General features: G+C 41.8%; 1 protein-coding gene across 1 annotated transcript in view; it reads right to left on the reverse strand.

Moving 5' to 3' along the window:
• Nucleotides 1–8,270, reverse strand: part of LOC140734012 (equilibrative nucleobase transporter 1-like) — a 33,653-nt gene extending 25,383 nt beyond the window's left edge. Inside the window, exon 1 of the mRNA XM_073057591.1 lies at nt 8,082–8,270. Coding sequence (XP_072913692.1) covers nt 8,082–8,270 — 189 coding nt within the window. The remainder of the gene's footprint in view (nt 1–8,081) is intronic.
• Nucleotides 8,271–23,214: the final 14,944 nt, after the last annotated feature.

The raw sequence follows: 23,214 nt of genomic DNA on the forward strand, positions 1-23,214 counted from the left end.
ATATTTCAACCATTCAAAACCGAGTAAGATGTAATACACCACCAATACATCAACTAGTCCTCTCTCCTCTTCATCACCACTGAGTTAAAGTTCTAATTAGCACTGAGCCTTTCCCTGATACACTACTGAGGGCAAATGAAAATTTGCCTCAGGAGCAAGGTGTGGGGAAAGGGCCAGATTTGCATTCCAAAATTTGATTGCTCCGCCTAACTCATCAGGATAATTTGACAGTTTCACTCCCAATATTACTGACATTAACCTTTCATAATTAGATACCAAATTATTTTTAATTACTTGACAGAGAATTCCAATAGCCTTTGCTGGATTTAAAGCAGTATCTGGGGATTGTTATTTGACTTGGTCAGCATGGCAGCAGTAGATTGAATGTAATCCTGATAAGTGTGAGGTGATGGTCAGTTGTGGGTGTATAATTCACACAACGACCAGTCAGCAGCAACTGGCACGGTATGCAGTGGTTAGCATGATGCTATTATAGCTTGGAATGTGTAGTTCAGAGTTTAATCCTGGTGCCACTTGTAAAGAGATTATACATTTTCCAAATGAACAAGTGGGTTTCCTTCCATATTCCAAAGGCATACCACTTGGTAGGGTAATTGGTTATTGTGAATTGTCCTGTGATTACAGAAATATTAAGTTGGTGGGTCGTTGGACACTATGATTTCTGGGCCAGAAGAGGCTGTTTCACGCTGTTTCTCTAAAATGTATAAAACATGGTCAAGAGGTTTAGTTGCTGCTCTGATCAAGCATTAGACTGAGGAATAAATATCAATTTAAGTGACTCTGACAGTCGAGTGATTTTGATGACAGATGGGGTGGTTTTAGTATCTCAGATTCACACACAGTGCAGGAAGTGTACACCATGAACGATAGAGGTCTAAGGACTACTGAGGAACACAGAAACCTTGGTGCAAGTATACCTGATGATAGCATCACATGAAGATGATGTCTGAAGGAAGCATGCAGGATGTCTATCTTTCATTGGATGAGACATAAAGTACGAGTGCAGGAGGTCTTGGTACAACTTTACAAGATGCCGATGAGGCTATATTTGCAATAATGCTCACAGTTTTGTTTTCCACACAATAAAATTGATGTGAATGAACTGGAGGGGAGAAGAGGATATTGTCTTTGAACAAAAACATTAACATTCACTTCACACAAATATGGACTGCTCTGCTGAATATTCACAGAATTTCCTGAGTATAAATTTCCAGCACTTGCAGTATTTCCTGGGATTAAGTATTTCTGTTGAGATAGGTTGGGCTTGTTGTCCTTGGAGCACTGGAGACCAAAGAGAATCATGATAGAGGGACATAAAATCATTAGAGATATGGACAAGGAGATAGCAAACACCATAGAACCAGGGTCAAGCAGTATAGAAATGGTCCCTTCAGCTAAAATGGTCAATGCTGTCCAAGATTCCCATCTAAGCTCATCCAATTTTCCTGCATTTGCCCTATATCCTTCTAAAACAGGTGTCCATGGACTTCTCAGTCAATGGCTGGGCATCATGTCATCAAAAAAGCTTCAAAACCCCTGTTCTAAATGTTTCTTCTCCATGTACCTGTCTAAGTACCTTTTAAATATCTTCATCTATTTCCCTTGGCACCTCATTCCACAGACTGAGCATCTTCCTACTGAAAAAGTTGCCCCTTAGGTCCCTTTTAAATCTCTTCCCTTTTGCCTTAAATCTATGCCCTCTAGTTCTTGATTCTCCACCCATAGCCCTGCACCTCCTATGATTTTCTACACCCTTATAAGATCACCCCTCATTTTCCCATGCTCCAGTGAACAATCCCAACATGCTCAGCCATAACTCATTCACAATTCTTGGCATCATCCTCTTCACTCTTTCTAATTTAGTAACATCTCTCCTATAGATGGATGACCAAAACTGAACACAATATTCCAAATGTGGCTTCAATGTTTTGTGCAACTGCAAAACAACATCTCAACTTCTAGTCTTGATGCTTTGAATGATGAAGGCCAGGATGCCAAAAGTTGCCTTAATAAACCTGCATTCCTGCAACACCACTTTCAGGACACTTTGTAACTGGTAGCCAAAGCTCCCTCTGTTCTACTACACTCCTCTGGACTCTACCTTGACAGTGAAAGCCGTACCCTTACTTGTCTTTCCAGAATCGAAATCAGAATTAGAATCAGGTTTATTATCACCGGCATGTCACGTGAATTTTTTTAAACTTAGCAGCAGCAGTTCAATGCAATAGATAATCTAGCAGAGAAAAAGTGATAATTCTGTAATAAAATAACAATAAATAAGCAAGTAAATCAATTATGTATATTGAATAGATTAAAACCATGCAAAAACAGAAATACTGTATATTAAAAAAGTGATGTTCGACGATTTAAAAGTGAAGTCCAAAGATTCAATGTTCATTTAGGAATCGGATGGCAGAGGGGAAGAAGTTGTTCCTGAATCACTGAGTGTGTGCCTTCAGGCTTCTGCTCCTCCTACCTGATGGTAACAGTGTGAAAAGGGCATGCCCTGGGTGCTGGAGGTCCTTAATAATGGACACTGCCTTTCTGAGACACCGCTCCTTGAAGATGTCCTGGGTACTTTGTAGGCTAGTACCCAAGATGGAGCTGACTAGATTTACAACCTTCTGCAACCTCTTTCAGTCCTGTGCAGTAGTCCCTCGATACCAGACAGAGATGCCGCCTGTCAGTATGCTCTCCATGGTACAACTAAAGAAGTTTTTGATTGTATTTGTTGACATGCCAAATCTCTTCAAACTCTTAATAAAGTACAGTTGCTGCCTTGCCTTCTTTATAACTACATCGAAATATTGGGACCAGGTTAGATCTTCAGAGACCTTGACACCCAGGAACTGGTCCCTCTATGAGGATTGGTATGTGTTCTTTTGTCTTACTCTTCCTGAAGTCCACAATCAGCTCTTTTGTCTTTCTGACATTGAGTGCCAGGTTGTTGTTGCAGCACCACTCCACTAGTTTTCAGATCTCACTGCTGTACATCCTCTCATCACCATCTGAGATTCTACGAAAACCTGATGTAGGTGTTTGTGTTGTTCAGGTCGTCTAAAGCCTTGTGGGGAGCCATTGAGATTGCGTCTGCCGTTGATGTATTGTGGCAATAGGCAAATTGCAATGGGTCCAGGTCCTTATTGAGGCAGAAGTTCAGTCTGCTCATGACCAACCTCTCAAAGCATTTCATCACTGTCGATGTGAGTGCTACTGAGTGATAGTTGTTAAGGCATTCCACATTTTTCTTCTTAGGCACTGGTATAATTGTTGCCTTTTTGAAGCAAGTGGGAATTTCCACCAGTAGCAGTGAGAGCTTGAAAATGTCTTTGAAAACTCACGCTAGTTGGTTGGCACAGGTTTTCAGAGCCATACCAAGTACTCCATCGGGACCTTCAACCTTGTGACGGTTCACTCTCTTTAAAGACAGTCTAACATCGGCCTTGAAGACAGAGATCACAGGGTCATCAGGTGCAATAGGGATCTTCACAGCTGTAGTTGTGCTCTCCCTCTTAAAGCATGCATCGAAGGCATAGAGTTCATCTGGTAGTGAAGCCTCGCTGCCATTCATGCTATTGGGTTTCGCTTTGTAGAAAGCAATGTCTTGCAGGCCCTTCCAGAGTCTTCCAAAATACAACTCCTTGTACTTATCCAAATTAAACCACATTTGCCACTCCTCCGCACTATAACTGATCAAAATTCCTCTGTATATATTGACAAGTATCTTCAGTGTTCATGACTCCACCTACTTAAGTGTTATCTGCAGACTTACTAATTCTCATCCAAACTGTCCATATAGATTACTAGCAATGAACTCAGGAACATCACTAGCAACAGGCCTCCCATCTGAAATATGACTTTCTGGCATTACCTTTTGCTTGCTACCGTCAAGCCAATTTGTATATCTAATTAGCCAGCTCTTCATGGATCACATATGATCTAATTTTTTTTAATCAACCTACCATGCAGAACCTTATCAAAGGACTTAGTGAAGTCCATATAGACCATGTACCTTGGCAGAGGTGTCCAAAACCAGAGGACACAGATTCCAGCAAATTATTAAGAGGCTGAGAGGGATTTGAGGAAGATGTTTTTTAATTTGAAGTGTAGTTTAAAACAGGAACACACTGCCCAAAGAGGAGCAGGAGGATACAGTTAGTTTCACAACATTTAAGAAGTACATGAGCATTGAAGCTGCCAGTGGACTATGAACCAAGTACTGATCAATGGGACCTGTGTACAGAGTAAGTGGATGCTCAGAATATGCACAGCATGTCTCTCTGCTGTATGATCCATGACACTGGGCATGCTAAATTAAACGTTCAATATTCAAAGTCAATTTATTATAAAGTACATGCGTGTCACCATATGCAATCCTGTGGTTGTTTTTGCTTGCATACTCAATAAATGTATGATCGAATAATAACCAGTTACAGAATCAATGAAAGACCACACCAATATGAGTGTTTACCCGGTGTGCAAAAGACAACAAACTGCAAATACAAAGTGCTTCGCCCACTGCTCTACTTTCTCTCCACCCATGACTTTGTGGCTAGTCACAGCTCAAATGCCATCATAAATCTGTTGACAACGTAACTACTGTTGGCAGAATTTCAGATGGTAAATTGAGGGTGCTTAGAAGCAAGGTGTATCAGCCATTTAAGTGGTGTTGCAGCAACAACCTTGCACTCAACGTCAAAGACTATAGAACAATATAGTCTTCAGAATGGGTAAGGTAAGTGAATATACACCAGCCCTTATAGAGGAATCAGAAATGGAAACTGCATATTTCCATGTTTCTAAGTGTCAACATCTCTGAGGATCGATGCAGCTACAAAGAAGGCACAACAGTGGCCATATTTCATTAGGAGCTTGAGGAGATTTGATATGCCTCCAAAGACACTTACAAATTTCTACAGTTGTATCATGGAGATCATTCTAACTGGCTATATCACAATCTGTAAGCAGGGGTGGTGGGGTAGTGGGGGTCTACTGCACAGGATTGAAATAGGTTGCAGTGAGTTGTAAACTCAGTCAGCTCCATCATGGGCACTAGCATCTGTAATGTCCAGGATATCTTTAAGGAGTGATGCCTCAGAAAGGCAGCATCCATCATTAAAGGCCCTCATCACGCAGGACATGCCCTGTTCTTATTGCTGCCATTAGGAAGGAGGTATAAGAGCCTCAAGGCACACACTCAGTGATTCAGGAACAGTTTCTTTCCCTCTGCCATCCGATTTCTGAATGGACATTGAATCCATGAGCACTACCTCACTACCTTTTTATTTTTCATTTTTGCACTACTTACTTGATGTAACTATTTAATGTATATATACTTCCTGTAATTCAGCTTTTTTCCTGTATTACGTATTACATTGTAATGTTGTCACAAAGACAAAAGATTTCACAACATACGCCAGTGATATTAAACTTGATTCTGATTCTGAGGAAGAAATAATAATAATAAATCAATAAGCAATAAATATCGAGAACACAGGATGAAAAGGCTTGAACAATACTGACACCAAACTGCCTGTTTCAAAGCTCCACACCCCCCTTCAGCTTCAAATATACCAACTATGCTCCTTTGTCACAATTGGGAATATTGGATTTTATCCAGGTATCATACAGAGTTTGGTAGGATGTGCTGGAGAAAACTGGCAATTAGTGAACACAAGAGATTCTGCATATGCTCAAAATCTTGAGCAACATGCAGAGTATTCTGGAGGAATGAACATCCACAGAGGGAAATGAACGACATTCAAGAATAAGGATGGGGTGGTGTAGGTTGGAATCTTTTGGAATGGGAAAAGTGGTGAGACGATGGGGGCTGACAGGAAGTTTATGCTAGTGGGAGTTCAAAGAATAATAACACTGGTTGATGACAGGAGGCTGCTCCTTGACAGTGGGGAAGTGAGCAGGAGAGGCTGATTCTCCTTGAGATGTTCAGCTGTGGAAAGTTTTAGGCAGCAGAGCGATTCAATATATTTCTGGCAGACACTGGTAGACTGTTGACCTGCAGGTGGGGCAAATAGTTTGGGAAAAGTGAGGGAGGGGGAGTGTTGTTGGGGATAAGGTTGGGACAGGTGTGATCTTTTTGAATGGCAAGCCGGCTGGATGTGCTGAGAGACCTATATCTGTTTCTAGTATCTATGTGCTTAAAGAGAAGGAATAAATAAACCTTTCTTGGGTTGTCAAGCTGTACCAATGGGTTTTGTAGGATTTTGTGTTTGGAGCCTAGATGTTCCCTATCTGTGTTAACAATTTGGATGATGGAGCAAACACAACAGTTCCAAGTCTGATGACACAAAATGTATGTCATTAATGACAAAGAATTGTATAGGTTATTTTATGTGTCTTGTTTGAATCTATGAGCCTGCAATACTGATGGAAGTGTTCCTTCTTACCTGTACATCTCCTTAAGTGTATTTATGGCAATAAGGACTGACCAATTTCGATTCGGTGTCTAGGTTTCTTCTTAGTTTGTGAAACAGAATCAGCAGGAAGATCGTGGGCAGAAGGTCCCATAAACTTGCTGGTCCAGAGTTTAACCTTCACGTGGCAATGCTGGGAATGCACCAGAAGGAGTGACCACACAGCAAGGCGTGGCCCAGAATGATGGGTGCTACAGGGATGGGTTAGGATGTGACCCACGAAGATTCACATTCTGGGGGGTTGAACAGTGTGCCAGCCCGGGTTGGTTGAAGTTGTGTGACCAGGTGTAGTAATGCAGTGGGACAGACTGGGAGGATCTGGTCCATATGATCTACAAGGAAATGTTTACCCTCACATATCAGTTATTCCTTAAACCTCTTGTTAATATTGTTTATAACAGTTCATCAGAATTTGGGAACGTCCGTCACTATCATGGCCAAAGGTGCAAACAAAGGAGGGGCTGTAGTGGACTTTCAGATCAAGGCAACACATAGGTTTGAGTAGCCTTCTGTAAATTGTTAATATACTCCATGCAGTGGGTCTGAATCTGCTGCAAATTGACAAGCTTCACAAATGAAGAGGGGGGCAGGGCATGGGCCAGGAAGGGAATGTTAGTATCTACAGTGGAAACATAGTCATGGGTGGAGGGAAACAGAAACTGTCTAACAAAACGTTAAAAAATGTAAAATGCACAAAATCAGAGATTTAGGAGAGAGGGTTCCTGAGGAATAGAGTGAGTTGGGAAGAAGGAGGCAACTGAGCAGTGAAGGTGATAAAATTAGATATGGATACCCAGATAAGAGCAGTAATAGCGAGCAGATCAGACACAGTAACAGGACAGTGATTGTGATATGTGTGTGTGGGAGGTGGAGGGGGTCCTGCGTCACATGAATAGATCGTCTTCTCGTGGCATGTAGGAGGGAAATCTGTCATCATGGTTGGGTCTAATGAGATGAATGTGCTGTAGCTCTCCAATCCAAATAAAAACAACAACAAGAAAAATCATTCTAAGGGAAGACGTGATTTCATGTGCAGTGTGCAAGGTTTGGATCTGAATATGATGGTTCAAGTTGCAAAAAAAGACCATTCTGTGAATACTGTCCCAGACACATATTAGCATTGGGGATAAAAGTGTTGGCCAAAGGTTAAAATACGTTGATTTCAATGAGGCAAGTAAAGTAGAGATTTTAAACAAATGTTTGGTGTACACCTATCATTTAATTAGAATGTTGGCATCTGAAGTCGCAGATCATAGAGTGCAGAAATAGGCCTTTGTCCCATGGTGACTATGCCAACCATTAGTCTATCTGCACTAATCCTATTTACCAGCACGTGATCTGTGGCTTATTGTACATTTACAATTCAAATACTATCTAGATTCTCCAAAAATGTTGTGAGATATATGTATATTTAAGAAAGAGGTTGATAGATTCTTGATTGGTCAGGGCGTGAAAGGGTACGGAGAAAAGGCAGGAGATTGTGGCTGGGAGGAAAATTGGATCAGCCATGATGAAATGGCGGCGCAGGCTCAGGTGGCCCAAATTGCCTAATTATGCTCCTATATAGTCTTATGGTCTTATAGTTTCAATGTATGCAGAATCATCGTTGTTGCTGATGAGGCCAACCATTGTAGTATCATCAGCGAACATAATGATATGGTTTGAGGTGAATCTGACAGTACAGTTGCCAGCGACATTGTCTTCTTTTGCTCTCCTGCTCAGCGCCTGGTCTTGTGCAGACATGAGCAGTGCTTCTGTGGAGAACCTCAGCCGTGCAATTTCCAGCAATTTGTAGGACTTTCTTATGTCAGCCATCTCTGATATCTGGTGATGGTACATCCCGTGCAGTGGCTTGTCCTAACATGGCCTCTGGTCCTTTGGCTCTCCTTCACCCACTTCCGTTTCTATGCCCTCTGCCTGCTGTCTGAGGTGCTCCCCCAGCAGATTGTCCTTTGAGGCCATTTTACTGACATACTCATGGATGTTTTGCATTTCTTCCAGGATGGTGGCCTTGACACTTCTAAATCTCTGTCCTCCTTTACTCTGGCGGATATACTGTCAGTTGACTTTGGACTTTTGGTGAATTTTCCATTTACTTTTAGTAGTTTCTGGGTTTGATGTCAATGGCTTCCAGTTCATTCCTGGCTAGGACACTATTGCGGGTGGGTATCTGAAGACTGGTAGGGCGAATGTGTTGATACCTCTGATCTTGTTCTTCTCATTCAACAGGCTTTTTCAGACCTGTTTCACTCTTTGGAGGTACTTGGATGTTGCAGCCTTCCTTGTGTCATCATCGTGTCTTCCATGCATCTGCAGGATTGCTGGGTATTTGTAGCTGAACTGTACATCTAGTTTGTGGCCTTCATGGAACTCAACTATTTCACAACCTCATTTTGAGAGTTTTCCACTTTTCATTACCATCCAGCTGCACTTTTCGAGTCCAGATGAGATCTCGATGTCTGTGCTGTACACCATTGTCAGGTGGATTAGTGAGTCAATATCTCTCATTTCTGACATACAGCTTGATGCCATCCGTGAAAAGGAGATTACTGATGACCAGTCCACTCTTAAATCTGTACTTATATTCAATCTTTGAGATGATGTGGCTGAGGGGGTTCATGCTTAATGGAACAGCAGTGGGGATAGTGCATCACCCTGTTATATTTCACATCTGATGGACACTTCTGCTACTGCTTTTGAGTTAACTTCTAGCATTGTTCTCCAGCAGTTTATTAAGCGCTTGACATAGATCCTTAGAGTCATGTTGACCTTGTGCAGAAAATGGCATTTGCACGATCCAAGTGTGGGGCATTGAGTCAATGCTTTCTGGTAGTCGATGCAGGCTGTACTTTGGTTGGGTTGTCTGTTATTGGAGACTTGCATAAGTGCTTTGTCTACCAGTAGTTGGTGCTTGGAACCTCTGGTTCCATTGCCAATACCCCTCTAAGGAGTGCTCAGGAACGTTCACACATGATCCTTCAGAAGCTTCCATGTTGTTGACAGGTAGGTTATAGGATGTTAGTTTGACGGAGTTGCTCCTTTCTGAGGATCCTTCATTATGAGTACTGTTCGTCCTGTGGTTACCCAGTCACGGTGGGTGCTTGCTTCAAGAAGCTGAGTCATTCGAGCTGCCAGCTGTGTATGTAATGCTGTTAGTTTCTTCAGCCAATTATATCAGGCCCTGATGATATTCAGTTCTTCATACTTGTTAACTGTTGCTGGACATCTTCTGTTGCGATGGTGACTGGTTCTTTCTCTGGGACGTTACAGAGGTTTGTTTGTAGGTCTTTCAGCCATTGTGCACTGGGGCTGTGTAGTGCATCTTTCTCGTATATTCTTTTCCAGTATTGCTCAGCTGCTGTTTTGTTTGGTTGAGGTACTGGCATGTTATCATTCTGGAATTGTGCGAACACTTTTCCTGGTTCTTTGGAAAGATTGCATTTATTCGCTTGGTCTCTCCGTTGTTAATGCATCTCTTAGTTCTAGAGCCAGAGCTGTTAACGGTTGCTTGGCATTTACGGGGCTTCGGCTATAGACATACCTCCGTATTTCCATAATAGCCGAGATGAGCCTTTGCTCTTCAGACTTTTCTGCAGCTCAGTTAATCTGCTGACCTCTGCCCTTGTGGTTTTCATCTTGGCTTCCAATCGTCGACTTCGGAGGTGGGTGGGTGGGGGGGGCAGGATGTAGCCGTGGTTATGACAGTGTATATATACTTGAACTTGAACACTTGAAATCACGAATTGGCTGAGAACATTGTCAGATTTGAATATTAATATCACCCACTGCCTCCGCTCCACTTCCTCCGATCGTTAGAACTGAAGAATATAAGTTTTATATCAGCATCAGCGCTGGCTGGTTCTGCTGTAAATTAACCATCTATGACGATGTTTCGGTTTGTTGTTTTCTGCGAGTACAGCCTGACTTCCTGTTGTGTCCCACATTCCGGGTATTGGCAAGACATATCACGGACAACAAAGCACAACTGGCTCCAATCTAACCCAAAGTTATTCCCAATGCCCCATTTATCATCGGAGGAAATTTCACTGCGAATTAATTTTACCCGTTCTCCTTTCTTTCGTGGTTGTGACACCGAATATCTGACTTGAAATCTCGTTTTTACTTTCTCCTTACAGAGACGGTACCAAAGTGGATTGTGGGTCTTCCTTTCACATCCTCCTATGATTCAAAGATTGGGCGGAAGCAGGACTAACTCGGTTTCTCGAGAAAGAAACCACAGAAAAGGTAACAAGCTGTGGAGTATTTTGCCCTAAACCTCTAGCCGTTAAGAAAACGCCGGAATCACCGAGTAAAACATGCTAGCGAGGCTCATCGAAAATAGTTAAAAAAAAGATAAAACAAAATCATGGATTGTGCATTGTGTCAGCGTGTATTCATGAAAAACAAATTATCTTCAGCAAAACTTTCGGCGTTGCATTTGATTGTAACTAACAATATATGCATCATACGCTGAGCATTCGTAGATTTTAGTGTCCTGGGCAATGAGTTATACCGGAGGTAATTAAAACAATCCAAAGTGGTAATAACATTTGTGGAATTGAAGGTTCTTCAACGGACAGAGAGCAGTAGAAATACATGAATGTGTTGACTTCATTTCGAATTACCGCCAACAAACTGGATGGATTAGAGTCGTGACCCAGGTGTTCACTGAACAGGGTAATATTTCTTCTGAAATTATGAAATATGGTATATCTTTTTTATCGATCCAAATTGGTTTGTCAGCGTGACTGTGGGAATAACACAAGACTCAAGGAAGTTCTGTTTAGGTTCATTGAATAGAAAAGGAGGAGGCAGTAAGGTAAAATCTGCATATTATTGAGAAGTGATACATTTTGACGTTGAGGGATCACGTGTGCCCATAGGCAGTAATCCTGCAAAGTAACGTGAATGGACCACAAACTATTAGAGAACAAATAGCCCGTAGTAGTTTACTAGAACGGATTTTAAATATATAACTGCTGCTCAAATTATATAGTTACACAGAAAATCCATGTCAGGAGTGTTTACACATATAAACGCTGCCCACCCCTACAAACACACACACACACACACACACACACACACACATCTCATTTTATAATTTTGAAATAATGATCTCTCAATCTACATAATCATGCTCTTGTTTTTCGATGGAATGTAAATAAAGCTTTTCTCTGTGTCAGTATGTGACGGAGATAAATCAACTAACAATTATCAAACTTACGACGGCTGTGCAATTTTTCTCTGATGTTCTGATGTTGTGCCCCCCTCAAAAAAAGAACAAAACACGAGAGGTTCTGCCGGGTGCGGATGATTGTGTATGCGCGGCGTAGAGGAGAACTGTTCTGTGTACATAATCATTTTAGAAATCATGTAAATGGAAAGCAATGCTTGTCTTCATCAAAATTTGAGAAATCGGGTTGTAGAAGCGTGCAATGTTGATGGTCTCTCATTTGAAGTACTGTGGCTGCTTATAGTAGACATTAAGAAGATGAAGAACAAATGCACCGGGATGCTGTCTGAATGAGAGAGTAACAACTATAAGGAGAGATTGCACAAAGGTGAATTGTTTACTCGGGACTTTCAGTATGTGAAGGCGAACGAAATATATAATTATGAGAGGGATAGAAAGTCGGAGCCTTTTTCACAACGTGGAAATTTCCTTTACTGAAGGCCTTAGCTTTAAGGTGAGGTTTACACAGGTGTTGGTAAAGACCGGGAAGGTGCTTCCAGGAAGTGGTGGAAATACTCATCATGGCATTGCTTAAGAAACATTTATACAGACATGTATACAGTTAGATGCAAATAGTTTTGGTTGTCATCAAGATTGGCACGGAAATCGAAGCCGAATAACTGCTGTAGCGCGGTGCTATTCTGTATGTCATGTTCTCTGATCTCTGTTCCATGTATACGTTATGATTGAAATGCTATAATATGCTGAAGGTTGTATTGGTCATTTATCAGATTGAACAATTTATCACTTTATTGAAGTGTGTTAGTTTAAAGTGATGAAGTAATTTATTTATTTTTAGTCCGTGGATACTCTCGCTTGGGTGAAACTCGGCATTAAGAATTGCATTACTGAATGAGCTGCTTGTACGATATCAGGTGCACAACTTGAGGTAAACAGACGGTTCACAGTTGAAATTCTAACCACCCTTCTGGCAGAGCACTTCTCTCAACTTCAAACCATCGTTGCAATCAGATATTCCAGTACTTGGTTTTTCTCAGTTAAAACCCGAGCAAGCACATTTTGTTAAATAATAATTGTTTTCAGTTGTTGTAATCTGTTCGCATTTTAAATATCTATTTTTAGTTCAGTTGCACATGATTGACATTTGGGACCCGTGCGAAAGAATATAAAGCCTTTGGGAAAGCATACTTCTGCAAAACATTTCTCCGATTATCTATAGTTCAGAGACTACTACTGATCAACTGGAAAATGCTGAAAATGTACTACAGTGTCGAGAAAATATTGTATGTGATCATTGCCATCATAGGCATTCCTGGTAAGTTAGTAGAAATATAAAGTTAAATTTTCTTGGAATTTGTGTTAGGCAGGAATACAATGGTAAAACCATTAAGTTAATACGTTGGGATCGAAAAAAGGGGATAATTAATTAAATTAATTAGTGGAAAATATTGCTGGAGAGAGAAAGTGTGCTTTGATCTTCTGAACTCCGGAGTATGTAAAGAGGCAGCCGTGGAACTAGCAGACGTATCTCATGCATCTTCAACTTACTATATGTAGTGGAGCTTTGCCTATACACTGGATGGCGTCACACCTCTTCGGAAAGGAACAGAACTACCTGTAAACTGAGCTATCAGATGATCGATCGATACAGTAGGCCACGAGGAAACTCCGGGCAGTAAAAAATTTAACCATATGTTTATATTAGTCAAGTTGTCAGAGTCCATTTTAAAAAAAACCTGAAATTTAAAACATTCCTTCAGGAAGTATCAAGCAGTTGACAATGCTTTACGAATGTTAAGCTGCGTTTGAAAAAATCCTCTGGAGATCTTTGAGGTTGCAAGGTGTTAAAGATGTGAGTGTCTGAATATTCAAATCGGGTCTGCAGATTCCAACTTAATAGTTCATAATAAACTTATTTCGGGTCTGATGTCACAGTGTATCGGCATAGATTGAAAACTAATTTAAACCGAGAGTCGATGTGACTGATTATTTTTCATGGTGGAAGAACGAAAGTGCCACTGAGCTGTGCTGAGAGCATATGTCATATTACGAGGCCAGCAGAATTATGAGATGTGAGGAAGATGCCAAGGGGCTTAGAGGTATTATAAATTGGAAGAACGTAGATATTGCACGAGGGTAAGAACGTAAACAATTGCGAAGTTATTGTAACAATGTTTGGAAAGACGGGTATTGAGATAAATAAAATTGTGAATGTTAGAGTAAAATGGATCTGCGTGTTCTAGTACACCGTATAAGCAAGCATTCGGGTTCAGGAATAAATTAATAAAGGTAGTGTTGTTTTCATAACAAGGTCGAATAGGATTCCTTTGGGCTTTTGAGTCCAAAAGGACTGATTTTATAAATCAGTCTGATTTATAAATTGGGTTTCCTTTGACTATGATAGAAGCCAGACGCTGTCGCCTTGGAGACCGTTATGCAAAGACCCACTCGTGACAGCAATTCAAATTGAAAGTACTTAATCGCGACTGTCTTTCATTATATTATGTCAATCAACACGAAACCTTCGCTAGAAAGGGTTAGTAACTTTCAATTCTTGGGTGTTACTATTTCAAAAGATCCGCCCTCCACCTAGCACGTAAGTGAAAATGTGAGTAAAGTACCTCAACGCCTCTTCTTTCTTCGGAGTCTGCGGATGTTCGGCACGTCATCTAAAAACTTAGACAAACTTCTATAGATCTGTGGTGGAGAATTTTTAAATTCTTCCATTACAGGCTGGTATGGAATCACCAATGACCTTGAACGGAAAATCCTACAGAAGGTACGGATTCGGCCCAGTATATCACGGGTAAAGCTTTCCCAACTATTGAGCACTTCTGCATGAAAACCTGTTGTGCAGCATTCATCATCGAAGGCCCCCACACCCCTTGCCATGCTCTTTTCTCCCTGCTACCGTCAGGTATATGGCGCAAGAGCCTCAGTACGTGCACCACTACGTTCAAGAGCAGTTACTACTCCTCAACCATCAGGCTCTTGAACAAAAGACGAAAACGACACCCACTTGCCCATCCATTGAGACGTCCCCACAACAAATGATTTCACTTTTAGGACTCATTATGGTGTTATTTCATATTCTCGTTATTTATTGCTATTTATTTCTGTTTTCATTGGCACAGTTTGTTGTCTTCTGCATTCTAGCCTATAATTCGCTGGCCTATACTTCCCTTTACGGCGGCATATAATTTACAGGTTTGATTTTTCATTGACCCTGTTATAGATATTATTCTATAGATTTGCTGTGTATGCCCGCAACAAAATGAATCTCGGTGTTGTGTATGGTGAAATATATGTGCTTTGATATTTTAACTTTCGACTTTTTCGATAATCGACTTTGAACATTTTAACTCGGGAAAACAATTCCTACGGCGATATTATCTTCAGTATAATTGCTCATCGGGAATATACTGAGTAAACTTGACCTTTTCTTCTTGGAGCGACAGAGGATGAGAGGTATCCTGGTAGAGGGGTATAAGATGATGGGAGGCATTGATCGTGTGGATAGTCAGAGGTTATTTTCCCAGGGCTGAAATGGCTAGCACGAGAAGGCATAGTTTTAAGGTGCTTGGAAGTAGGTACAGCGGAGATGTCAGGGGTAAGTTATTTTTACTCACAGTGGTGAGTGTGTCGATTGGGCTGCCGGCTATGGTGGCGGAGGTGGATACGATAGGATCTTTTCAGAGACTCCTGGATAGGTACGTAGAGCATAGAAAAATAGAGGACATTGAGTAACTCCAGGTAGTTTCTAAAGTAAGTGCATGCTCGGCCCAGCATTGTGGGCCGAAAGGCCTGTATTGTGCAGTAGTTTTTCTATGTTTCTATATGAATGGTGCAACATGGTATTTTAAAATTTACGGTTTATCATGGAACTTTGAGTGGTCGTAGGTGTCACACTAGGGTGGTACGGATTCATGTTGTCTGCCTGGAATGCATATTTTGAACCAGCCGTGGTATAATAATGAGACAGCTTGTGAAATAGAAGACTACTCAGCGAGGTTAATGGCCCTTGTTGAAACAACCAAAAAAAGTAGGAAATATTCTGTCTGTTTGTTTGCATCCGCGAAAGAAAACCATCATTGATGTTTCTGAACCTTTGTCAGAACGGGAAAGGGGGCTTGTTAAGCTGCATGTAGAGTGTTTGTGGGATGCTTGTGAGATGGTAAAAGCAGGATGACAAGTAGGGTAAGATGCAAAACTAATCTATCTGATAAGTGAGTGAGTGGGAGCATGAGAGACTTATCATATCGGCAAAGAAACAGGGAAACCAAAATTCAGGAATTTCGAAATTCAGACAAGAAAGTCATGTCTCGTTCGATTTTGCGCATGCCCTCTACTTTCAGAAGAAATACAGAATTAAGGCAGATGATGGCGAGGGTAAGAACGACCCAGAAAATGAGGTAATATTGTGTATAATCCATTGATATAAAGAAAAGGAAGTAATTGTGCTGCCATTCACTCATTGGTCAGATAACCTTCTTTAACGTTTCCGCTAATTCCTACTCCCCATTTCCCTTCAGATGTCAAGCTTCTAGAGGCCCTGTTAACTCTTCCAGCCGTAACGAAATCCACAAAAGCATCAGATCCATCCAAAGATACCCGCCCCGTCTACTAAAATTATTCATGATGATTACAAGATAGAGCACAATAGGGAATGGTGAGGCAAGAAGCACATTGGATTTTCAGAAGAAATTTGATAAGGTCCTAAGAAGGAAATCGTTGAGCAAAGTTGATGTTGATGGAACTGGGAGGACCACACAGACGGCAGTCACGTAAAACGTTGTAAAAGCTGTACCATTCTTGGGTTGGCATGGTGTTCAAAGTTCAAAGTATATTTCTTAAAATAATACATATTTGTCACCATTCACAATCCCATCATGGACGGGGCCGTATCCATGAGATTTTGGAGGATTTTGCGTTCAAGGGCATTGGTCTCTCAATCGCAGCCTATAATGCATTCAGTCAATATACTCTTCTCCACACACCTGCAGAAGTTTGCCAAATTTTAGATATCAATTATTTAGAATGAGCTAATAATATATGTAAAATATTTAGTGGATGGTGACCACCCGTCATTTTTTCCAATTCTGCTGATGTCGTGGTATTGATAGCATACTAGAAGATGGAAAGAAGTTGGGAAATTTGAAGAGGATAAGCTGTGTGAAACGCCGTGTACATCGGAATGAAAATAACGTAGCAATCAGTGATTTATTCAATTCCCTGCAGCTGTTCGTAGTCCTGTTTCTCGCTCTCTTGTAGCTGGATTGAAATTATCAAAGGACTATTCTGCACAACTGAAGGCTCGCCTATATGTCTCAGTTTCCTTCTTTCAGAAACAGCAAGCAGTATACGAACTATTAATGATGTACTTGTGATTTCTGAAATTGCTACAAATGTCCCCAGTCTAACACTCTCCTTATTTTGGTTCAAAATTCGAACCCTTTCTCAGTCTCGGATAAAAGTTTTTCCAATGATAGCTAGTATCTTCTTTTCTTTCTGTAGTGAATTTAGTGGCGATTTTCATTCTGTCACGAGGAAAATGCGGCCTCTCCAAATGCACCACTCGCTATCTGGTGGCCATGGCAGCGGCGGATCTACTGCTCATTACCACGGAAGTTATTTTTCGTAAGATCAATGACCATTATTTTCCAATGTGTTTCCTGGACATCACCATTGTTTGCCGTACAAATCTTGCATTAACATATGTAGCTGTAGACTGTTCTGTCTGGTTCACCATAGCCTTCACCTTTGATCGATATGTTGCCATTTGTTGCCAGAAGCTGAGAACAAAATATTGCACCGAGAAAACGGCAGCCATTGTTCTAGCAACAACAGGCATTCTGTTTTGTCTGAAAAACGTCCCCTTTTATTTTTCACGTGAACGCAGAGAGATTATCGACAATGTACCGTGGTTGTGCGTGACGAAATCTAATTTTTACACAGAACCCGGATGGGTAGGATTTGGCTGGCTTGTTGCGTGTTTAAACCCGTTGCTCCCTTTCGCAGTGATTTTGCCGCTTAACGCCCTGACAATCAGGCACGTTTTAGTGGCCAGTCGAGTCCGCAAAGGCTTGAAGGGTCAGAGCAAGGGAATGAACAGCAGTGACCCGGAAATTGAGAACAGGAGGAAGTCTATCGTTCTACTTTTTGCCCTTTCCGCCAGTTTTATATTCCTGTGGCTGACTTGTTTGGTAGAGTTTGTCTATTATCAGATCTCCGGAACTGGAGGAGAGTGGGACGACCCTGAACTTGTCGTTCACGAGGCCGGCTTTCTGCTGAGCAATATGAGTTGTTGTACAAACACGTTTATTTACGCGGCAACTCAGACCAAGTTCAGGGAACAGTTGAAGAATGCGGTGAAATATCCAGTCATGTCAGTGCTTCGGAAGATCAATGCAGCAACCACTTAGGTAAACTGAGACTCTCTTACTGAACCCGCATCATCCCGAGGAGTGAATCCTCTACTGAAAAATCCCGGGCAAACTGAAACGTATCATGCTGCCCAGAATAACCTTTAGCAATGGTCGGCACCCGCAGTGCTGCGACTGCAGCATCAACCCACCAGCAGATGGATATACCTTTATATTTTAAGTTGACCCTCCCCGGTGGTTTTGAAGCCTGAATCCCCGGGCTATTGACACTGTGCCAGCAATTCCTTAAATAATTTATAGTGCGCCGTCAGTGGCTCGAATCAGTGATGCTCTATGGTAATGGGGACGTCAATTACCCTGATTCACTAGTTCCCGCGGACAATGAATCTATACTTAAAGTACACAGTGGTGTCGATAATCTGCCCTTTCCTCGGTCTGAATGGCACTGATAGTTGTCTGATGTCGAAATACTCGCAGTGAACCCGACGAGAAATCCCACTGACACTTTGCGGAATGTAGCTTGGTACATTGGAAGAATGCTTAGATGCGAATGCTTCACAATGTCCGCGATCTCTAATATTTATTTTTAATAATCCCACTGTTCATTGGCAGTGCGTACAACTGCTTACTGATCCGTGTATCTGGAACCTCAACTAAACAGTACTTCTGGCAATTGGTCGGTCTTCTTGTGTTTTCCCTCTAATCAATTGCTCCAAAAATTCAAAACAGCTAAATTGTCTCCCAAACATAAAATAATGCAAAGAGTATCATTATCTGTTTGCTGTTTAGCAAAATTAGTATGAAGTCCTCACCGGTCTCTATTCCATCCCTCTCTCCCACGCTTTCATCTTCGGCCCAAATTTCATATTATTTATTTCTGTCATGCAAGTTCAGTCCACACCTCTCTTTGCCGAAGTCAAGCACGTCTTTTCTCCTTGCACTCAAGACACTTTGAAAGCTAACCTTCTTGTTGCAATATTGAGAACGTCTTTTCACAATTTTTAGTTTTTACTTTCTTCATAATTCTTCTCCCGCTACTGTTGCTGTTTCACTAACTAACTTGTTACCATTTTCTCAACGGCGATTGGAAATGGACATTGCCATCAAAGTGCACTCCCAAGATAAATTAGATGCTGTTAAGTTCACGGAATTGAATGCTCCTTGAACGAATGAGATCATTCAGTGTGTTCCAAATGTAGGAGCATAGGGACTGGACAAGAGGAGACGAGGCAAAGCTGAGGTATGAGGAGATGAATCTAATAGTGTCACAACCACGAATTCAGGAGTCAGCAGATTCGGCAATTGCGTTCATGAATATGCACATGCCAACTAATTATTATTTCATTGTGATAGTATTTAGCTCCATGCATTCCGTTGTAGTGTTCGTCGAGATGTGGACACAACAATGCTTTGCTGCCTGCTTGCATTCCGCCTTGCCCGAGAAATTGGACTGTCGAGTCCACGGACCCGGAAGACTAGCAGTATTCCTTTTATTCTTAGTTGTTCTTTTCTGTCGCAATTTAGGCTACATTTTTCATTTCAGAGTTTTAGTTAACGGCCCTGTTTGGCCAAGCTTTTATTGCTTTTTTTCCCCTTTGAACACTGTTCGCATTAAAGTCTGTGAACTATCGACCTGCTTCTGTGTCTCTCACTCCAAACTTGGGCTATATGCGAACCGGGTGACAAATAGGACAGAAACATGCAGAAATAATCGGCTTGTTAGGAAAATACCATTAGGAGATCTTCGGTAAGATGTAGAAGAAGCAATAAATGTGGAGTTCAGCTATCAGGTCAGAGTATTAGGTTGGAGGTTGTGGAAGGGTGATCTGATGTGAAGACATCACGAATTACAATTCCACGAGTCCAGTTATCCTTTTTAGTTTTGTCTAGTTAATTGTATTCCTCTTTGTGAAAATAATCTCTTACTATGTATTATATTGTAACTATCTCTTTTTAGTTTAGACACCCACGTCAGCCTTCACTGAGCTTATATAATCGAATATTAAGAAAATAGTTGTTTTAATTCTCCCTGTAATTTTTCACCGCCCCTTATAAATTAATCTTCAGTGCTCCTTCAATAGGCTCCATCCTGCCACAGTCCCCATATTTTTTTTCGTTATGACGAATAAAATCCATAATTTATTTATTTTGCCTTATGTGCTCGATCCCTATTGCCAAGGTGGATAAATATTATTGCTGTGTTGCAAAATATTCGCTTCTAACAACATGACCAGGCTCCAATTAATATGCTTGCGTGGGATTACTTAAAAGGAGAACACATTCAGTTCTATGAAGGTAAGCACAATTTCCATAGCACCGCTACGAGCAGATACTGCTGCAGACGGCCAATGCAGGAGTCACCAAGTATCTTTCATACCGCTCAGGGCCGCGTTTCAACATGGAATTCCGTGCAAGTGAATCAACATTTCTGAAATTGTTCTAGGCTCCTGACAGCAGTGAATGTAATGTAATTAGCTCTGTTAATGACCCTTTCCACAATCTTCTAGGTGTGGCTGTCTACATCAAAGGAAACTCTCATGCTTATACAGAGGTGAATCATATAATGTATTGTTACGTGGTAAATCCTTACTGTTTCATGGAAAATTATGACGACAAACGAAAATTATTTCGATTGTGGGCATGTAGTGTTCTCGCACAGGTGTAAAAACTCTGAACTAAACACGAAGTATAAACAATGAGGCGCGATCCCAGTAAGATTTACCGTTTACTGTTCACTCTTCCACATTAACGTATGGTGAAAACTGTTGCTAAAACAATACAAAATATATACAGTATTTGTTTCCTTCTTGGCATCACATTTACTTGCAAAAATAAAACTACAGCAAACTATATTACATTAAAGTACACCATACAGTCAAAATCTACCTATGCCATCAACTGCTTTAAATACACTTCAACACAAACTATCCGCAACTCTTTAAATAACAAAGAACATAAACTTTATCAACCGTCATTACTTTTAACAGATCTGCGTTAACATTTTTACTTCAACATATCGATTATCTTATTAACTTACGGCGTTGCTTCTATGATGTTTCTAGTGCGTAGAAAGAAAACTTTCCTCGTGCTGATCCTGCACACACAAGACCCCTCCTTCCCGTTTCTCCAAACGGGTACTTTCCCAAAGGACGCAGCGAAACCAGTTGTGACGTCATCGCACGCCGCGATATATCACAGACAACGAATTTACTTTCAACAACCTTAACTTTAACCAGAAAACGATTACAAGCGAATTACTAAAGCGAAAATATAATAAACTAAACGAATGCCTTCAGGGCAACACACTCCCCGCCTGACCTTTGTAAGGTCACTATGAACATAATACAAGCTTCAGTCTCTAAATCAGTCCTTCGGTAGAAGTAGAATGACTTCTGCAACTGGCCTTTGGTAAGTTTTCACATCACCTTGGTCAGAAGTTTTCAACTCAACCTTCCTGACATGTCCATCACTACCAGGGAATATGGCAGTGATTCTGGCCATTGGCCAGCAGTTGCGGGCGATTTGCTTGCCCCTGAGCAGGACTAAATCTCCAACTTGGAGATTCCTGCGAGGTTCTGTCTACTTTTGTCTATGTTTGCAACAAAGGTAGATATTCATGTCTCCAACGAGACCAGAACTGATTTGCGAGAGCCTGAACCTGTCTCCATTGCTTTGTGTACAAATCCTTATCTGAGAAGTCCCCAGGTGGAGGGGGAGCTCCTGTCTTCTGCGTAAGGAGCATTAATGGCGAGAGTATGAAGGGGCTTTCCGGGTCAGAAGAGACAGGTAGGAGTGGTCGTGCATTTATAATGGCTGTGACATCTGCCATTAGTGTGCACAGTACTTCGTGGGTCAGTCGAGTGCGTTGCTGCAGAAACATTGAATCAAGGATCCTTCTGGCGATACAAATCATCCGCTCCCATGAGCCTCCCATGTGAGAGGCGCGTGGTGTGCTGAACTCTCAGTTGCATCCCTGCTCGCTGACGTACCTTTGCACCGTCTTGTCCATCCTGAGCTCCTTGGACGCTCCAACAAAGTTCGTGCCGCAGACAGACCTTAACTGTTTTGCAGGGCCTCTTAGTGCAAAGAAGCGCCTGACAGCATTAATGTAGCTGGATGTATCCAAAGATTCGATGACTTCAATGTGTACCGCTCTCGAACTCATGCAGCTAAACATGATGCCCCATCGTTTGCTCTCTGCTTGTCCTCCTCTAGTGCGTCTAGTGGTGATAGTCCGGGGACCAAATACATCGAGCCCCACATATGTAAAAGGAGGGCAGGCTTCAAGACGTTCTGGTGGGAGGTCCGCCATATGTTGAGCTTCCATCTTGCCTCGCAGTTTCCTGCAGGTTACACATCTGTGGAGTACTGAATTGATCAGTATTTTGCCTCCCAAGAACCACAATCTAGCTGCCCTGATTGCTCCTTCCGTCAGGTGACGGCCCTGATGCCTTACCTGTTCATGGTGATGGCGAGTAAGCAGTAAGGACACATGGCTATCTTTGGGTAGGATGACTGGGCTCTTTTCTGCAGCTGAAAGGTGAGAGTGTATTAACCGGCCTCCAATGCAAATGAGATCGTTCTTCAGAATCGGGTTGAGTTTCCTCAAAGGGCTGTCCTTTGGTATTGGTTTCTTAACTTGGAGGGCCGAAAACTCCCTTGAAAAAGCTGCTCTTTGAGTTGCTTTAAGGATGACATCCTTTGCCTGCGCCAATTCGTCCGCAGTGTACCTACGTGGGATATGAAGCTGTTTGAGATCTTGAAGTGAATCTCTCCAAGCCTCCCATCCGTTTAGCTTGTTTTCTGGTGGAGGAGTATCCAAGTCGGAGAGCTCAGAGGTAAGTTCTCTGAGTAGGACTCTTCCCTGGATCGTAACTGGCGCCAGTAGACCCAAGGGATCAAAAACACTGTTGACAGTGGAGAGAACTCCACGGCGGGTGAATGGCTTGATCACGGTCGGCACGGAGAACGTGAATGTGTCTGTTGTAATCTCCCAAAAGAGGCCCAATCTCCTTTGTGTGGGTATGGTTTGTCCATCTAGATCTAGGTCTTTGATTGCTGGAGCACAGTCATCGTGTGGAAAGGCCTCCATTACTGCCTGACAGTTTGATGCGAACTTGTGCAAGCGGAGGTTTGACTCAGCGAGTGAGGCTTGTGTACGTCGGAGCAGATCGATTGCTTC

The sequence above is a fragment of the Hemitrygon akajei genome, chromosome 10, assembly GCF_048418815.1.
Source record: "Hemitrygon akajei chromosome 10, sHemAka1.3, whole genome shotgun sequence".
In the NCBI taxonomy this organism is placed as follows: domain Eukaryota; kingdom Metazoa; phylum Chordata; class Chondrichthyes; order Myliobatiformes; family Dasyatidae; genus Hemitrygon; species Hemitrygon akajei.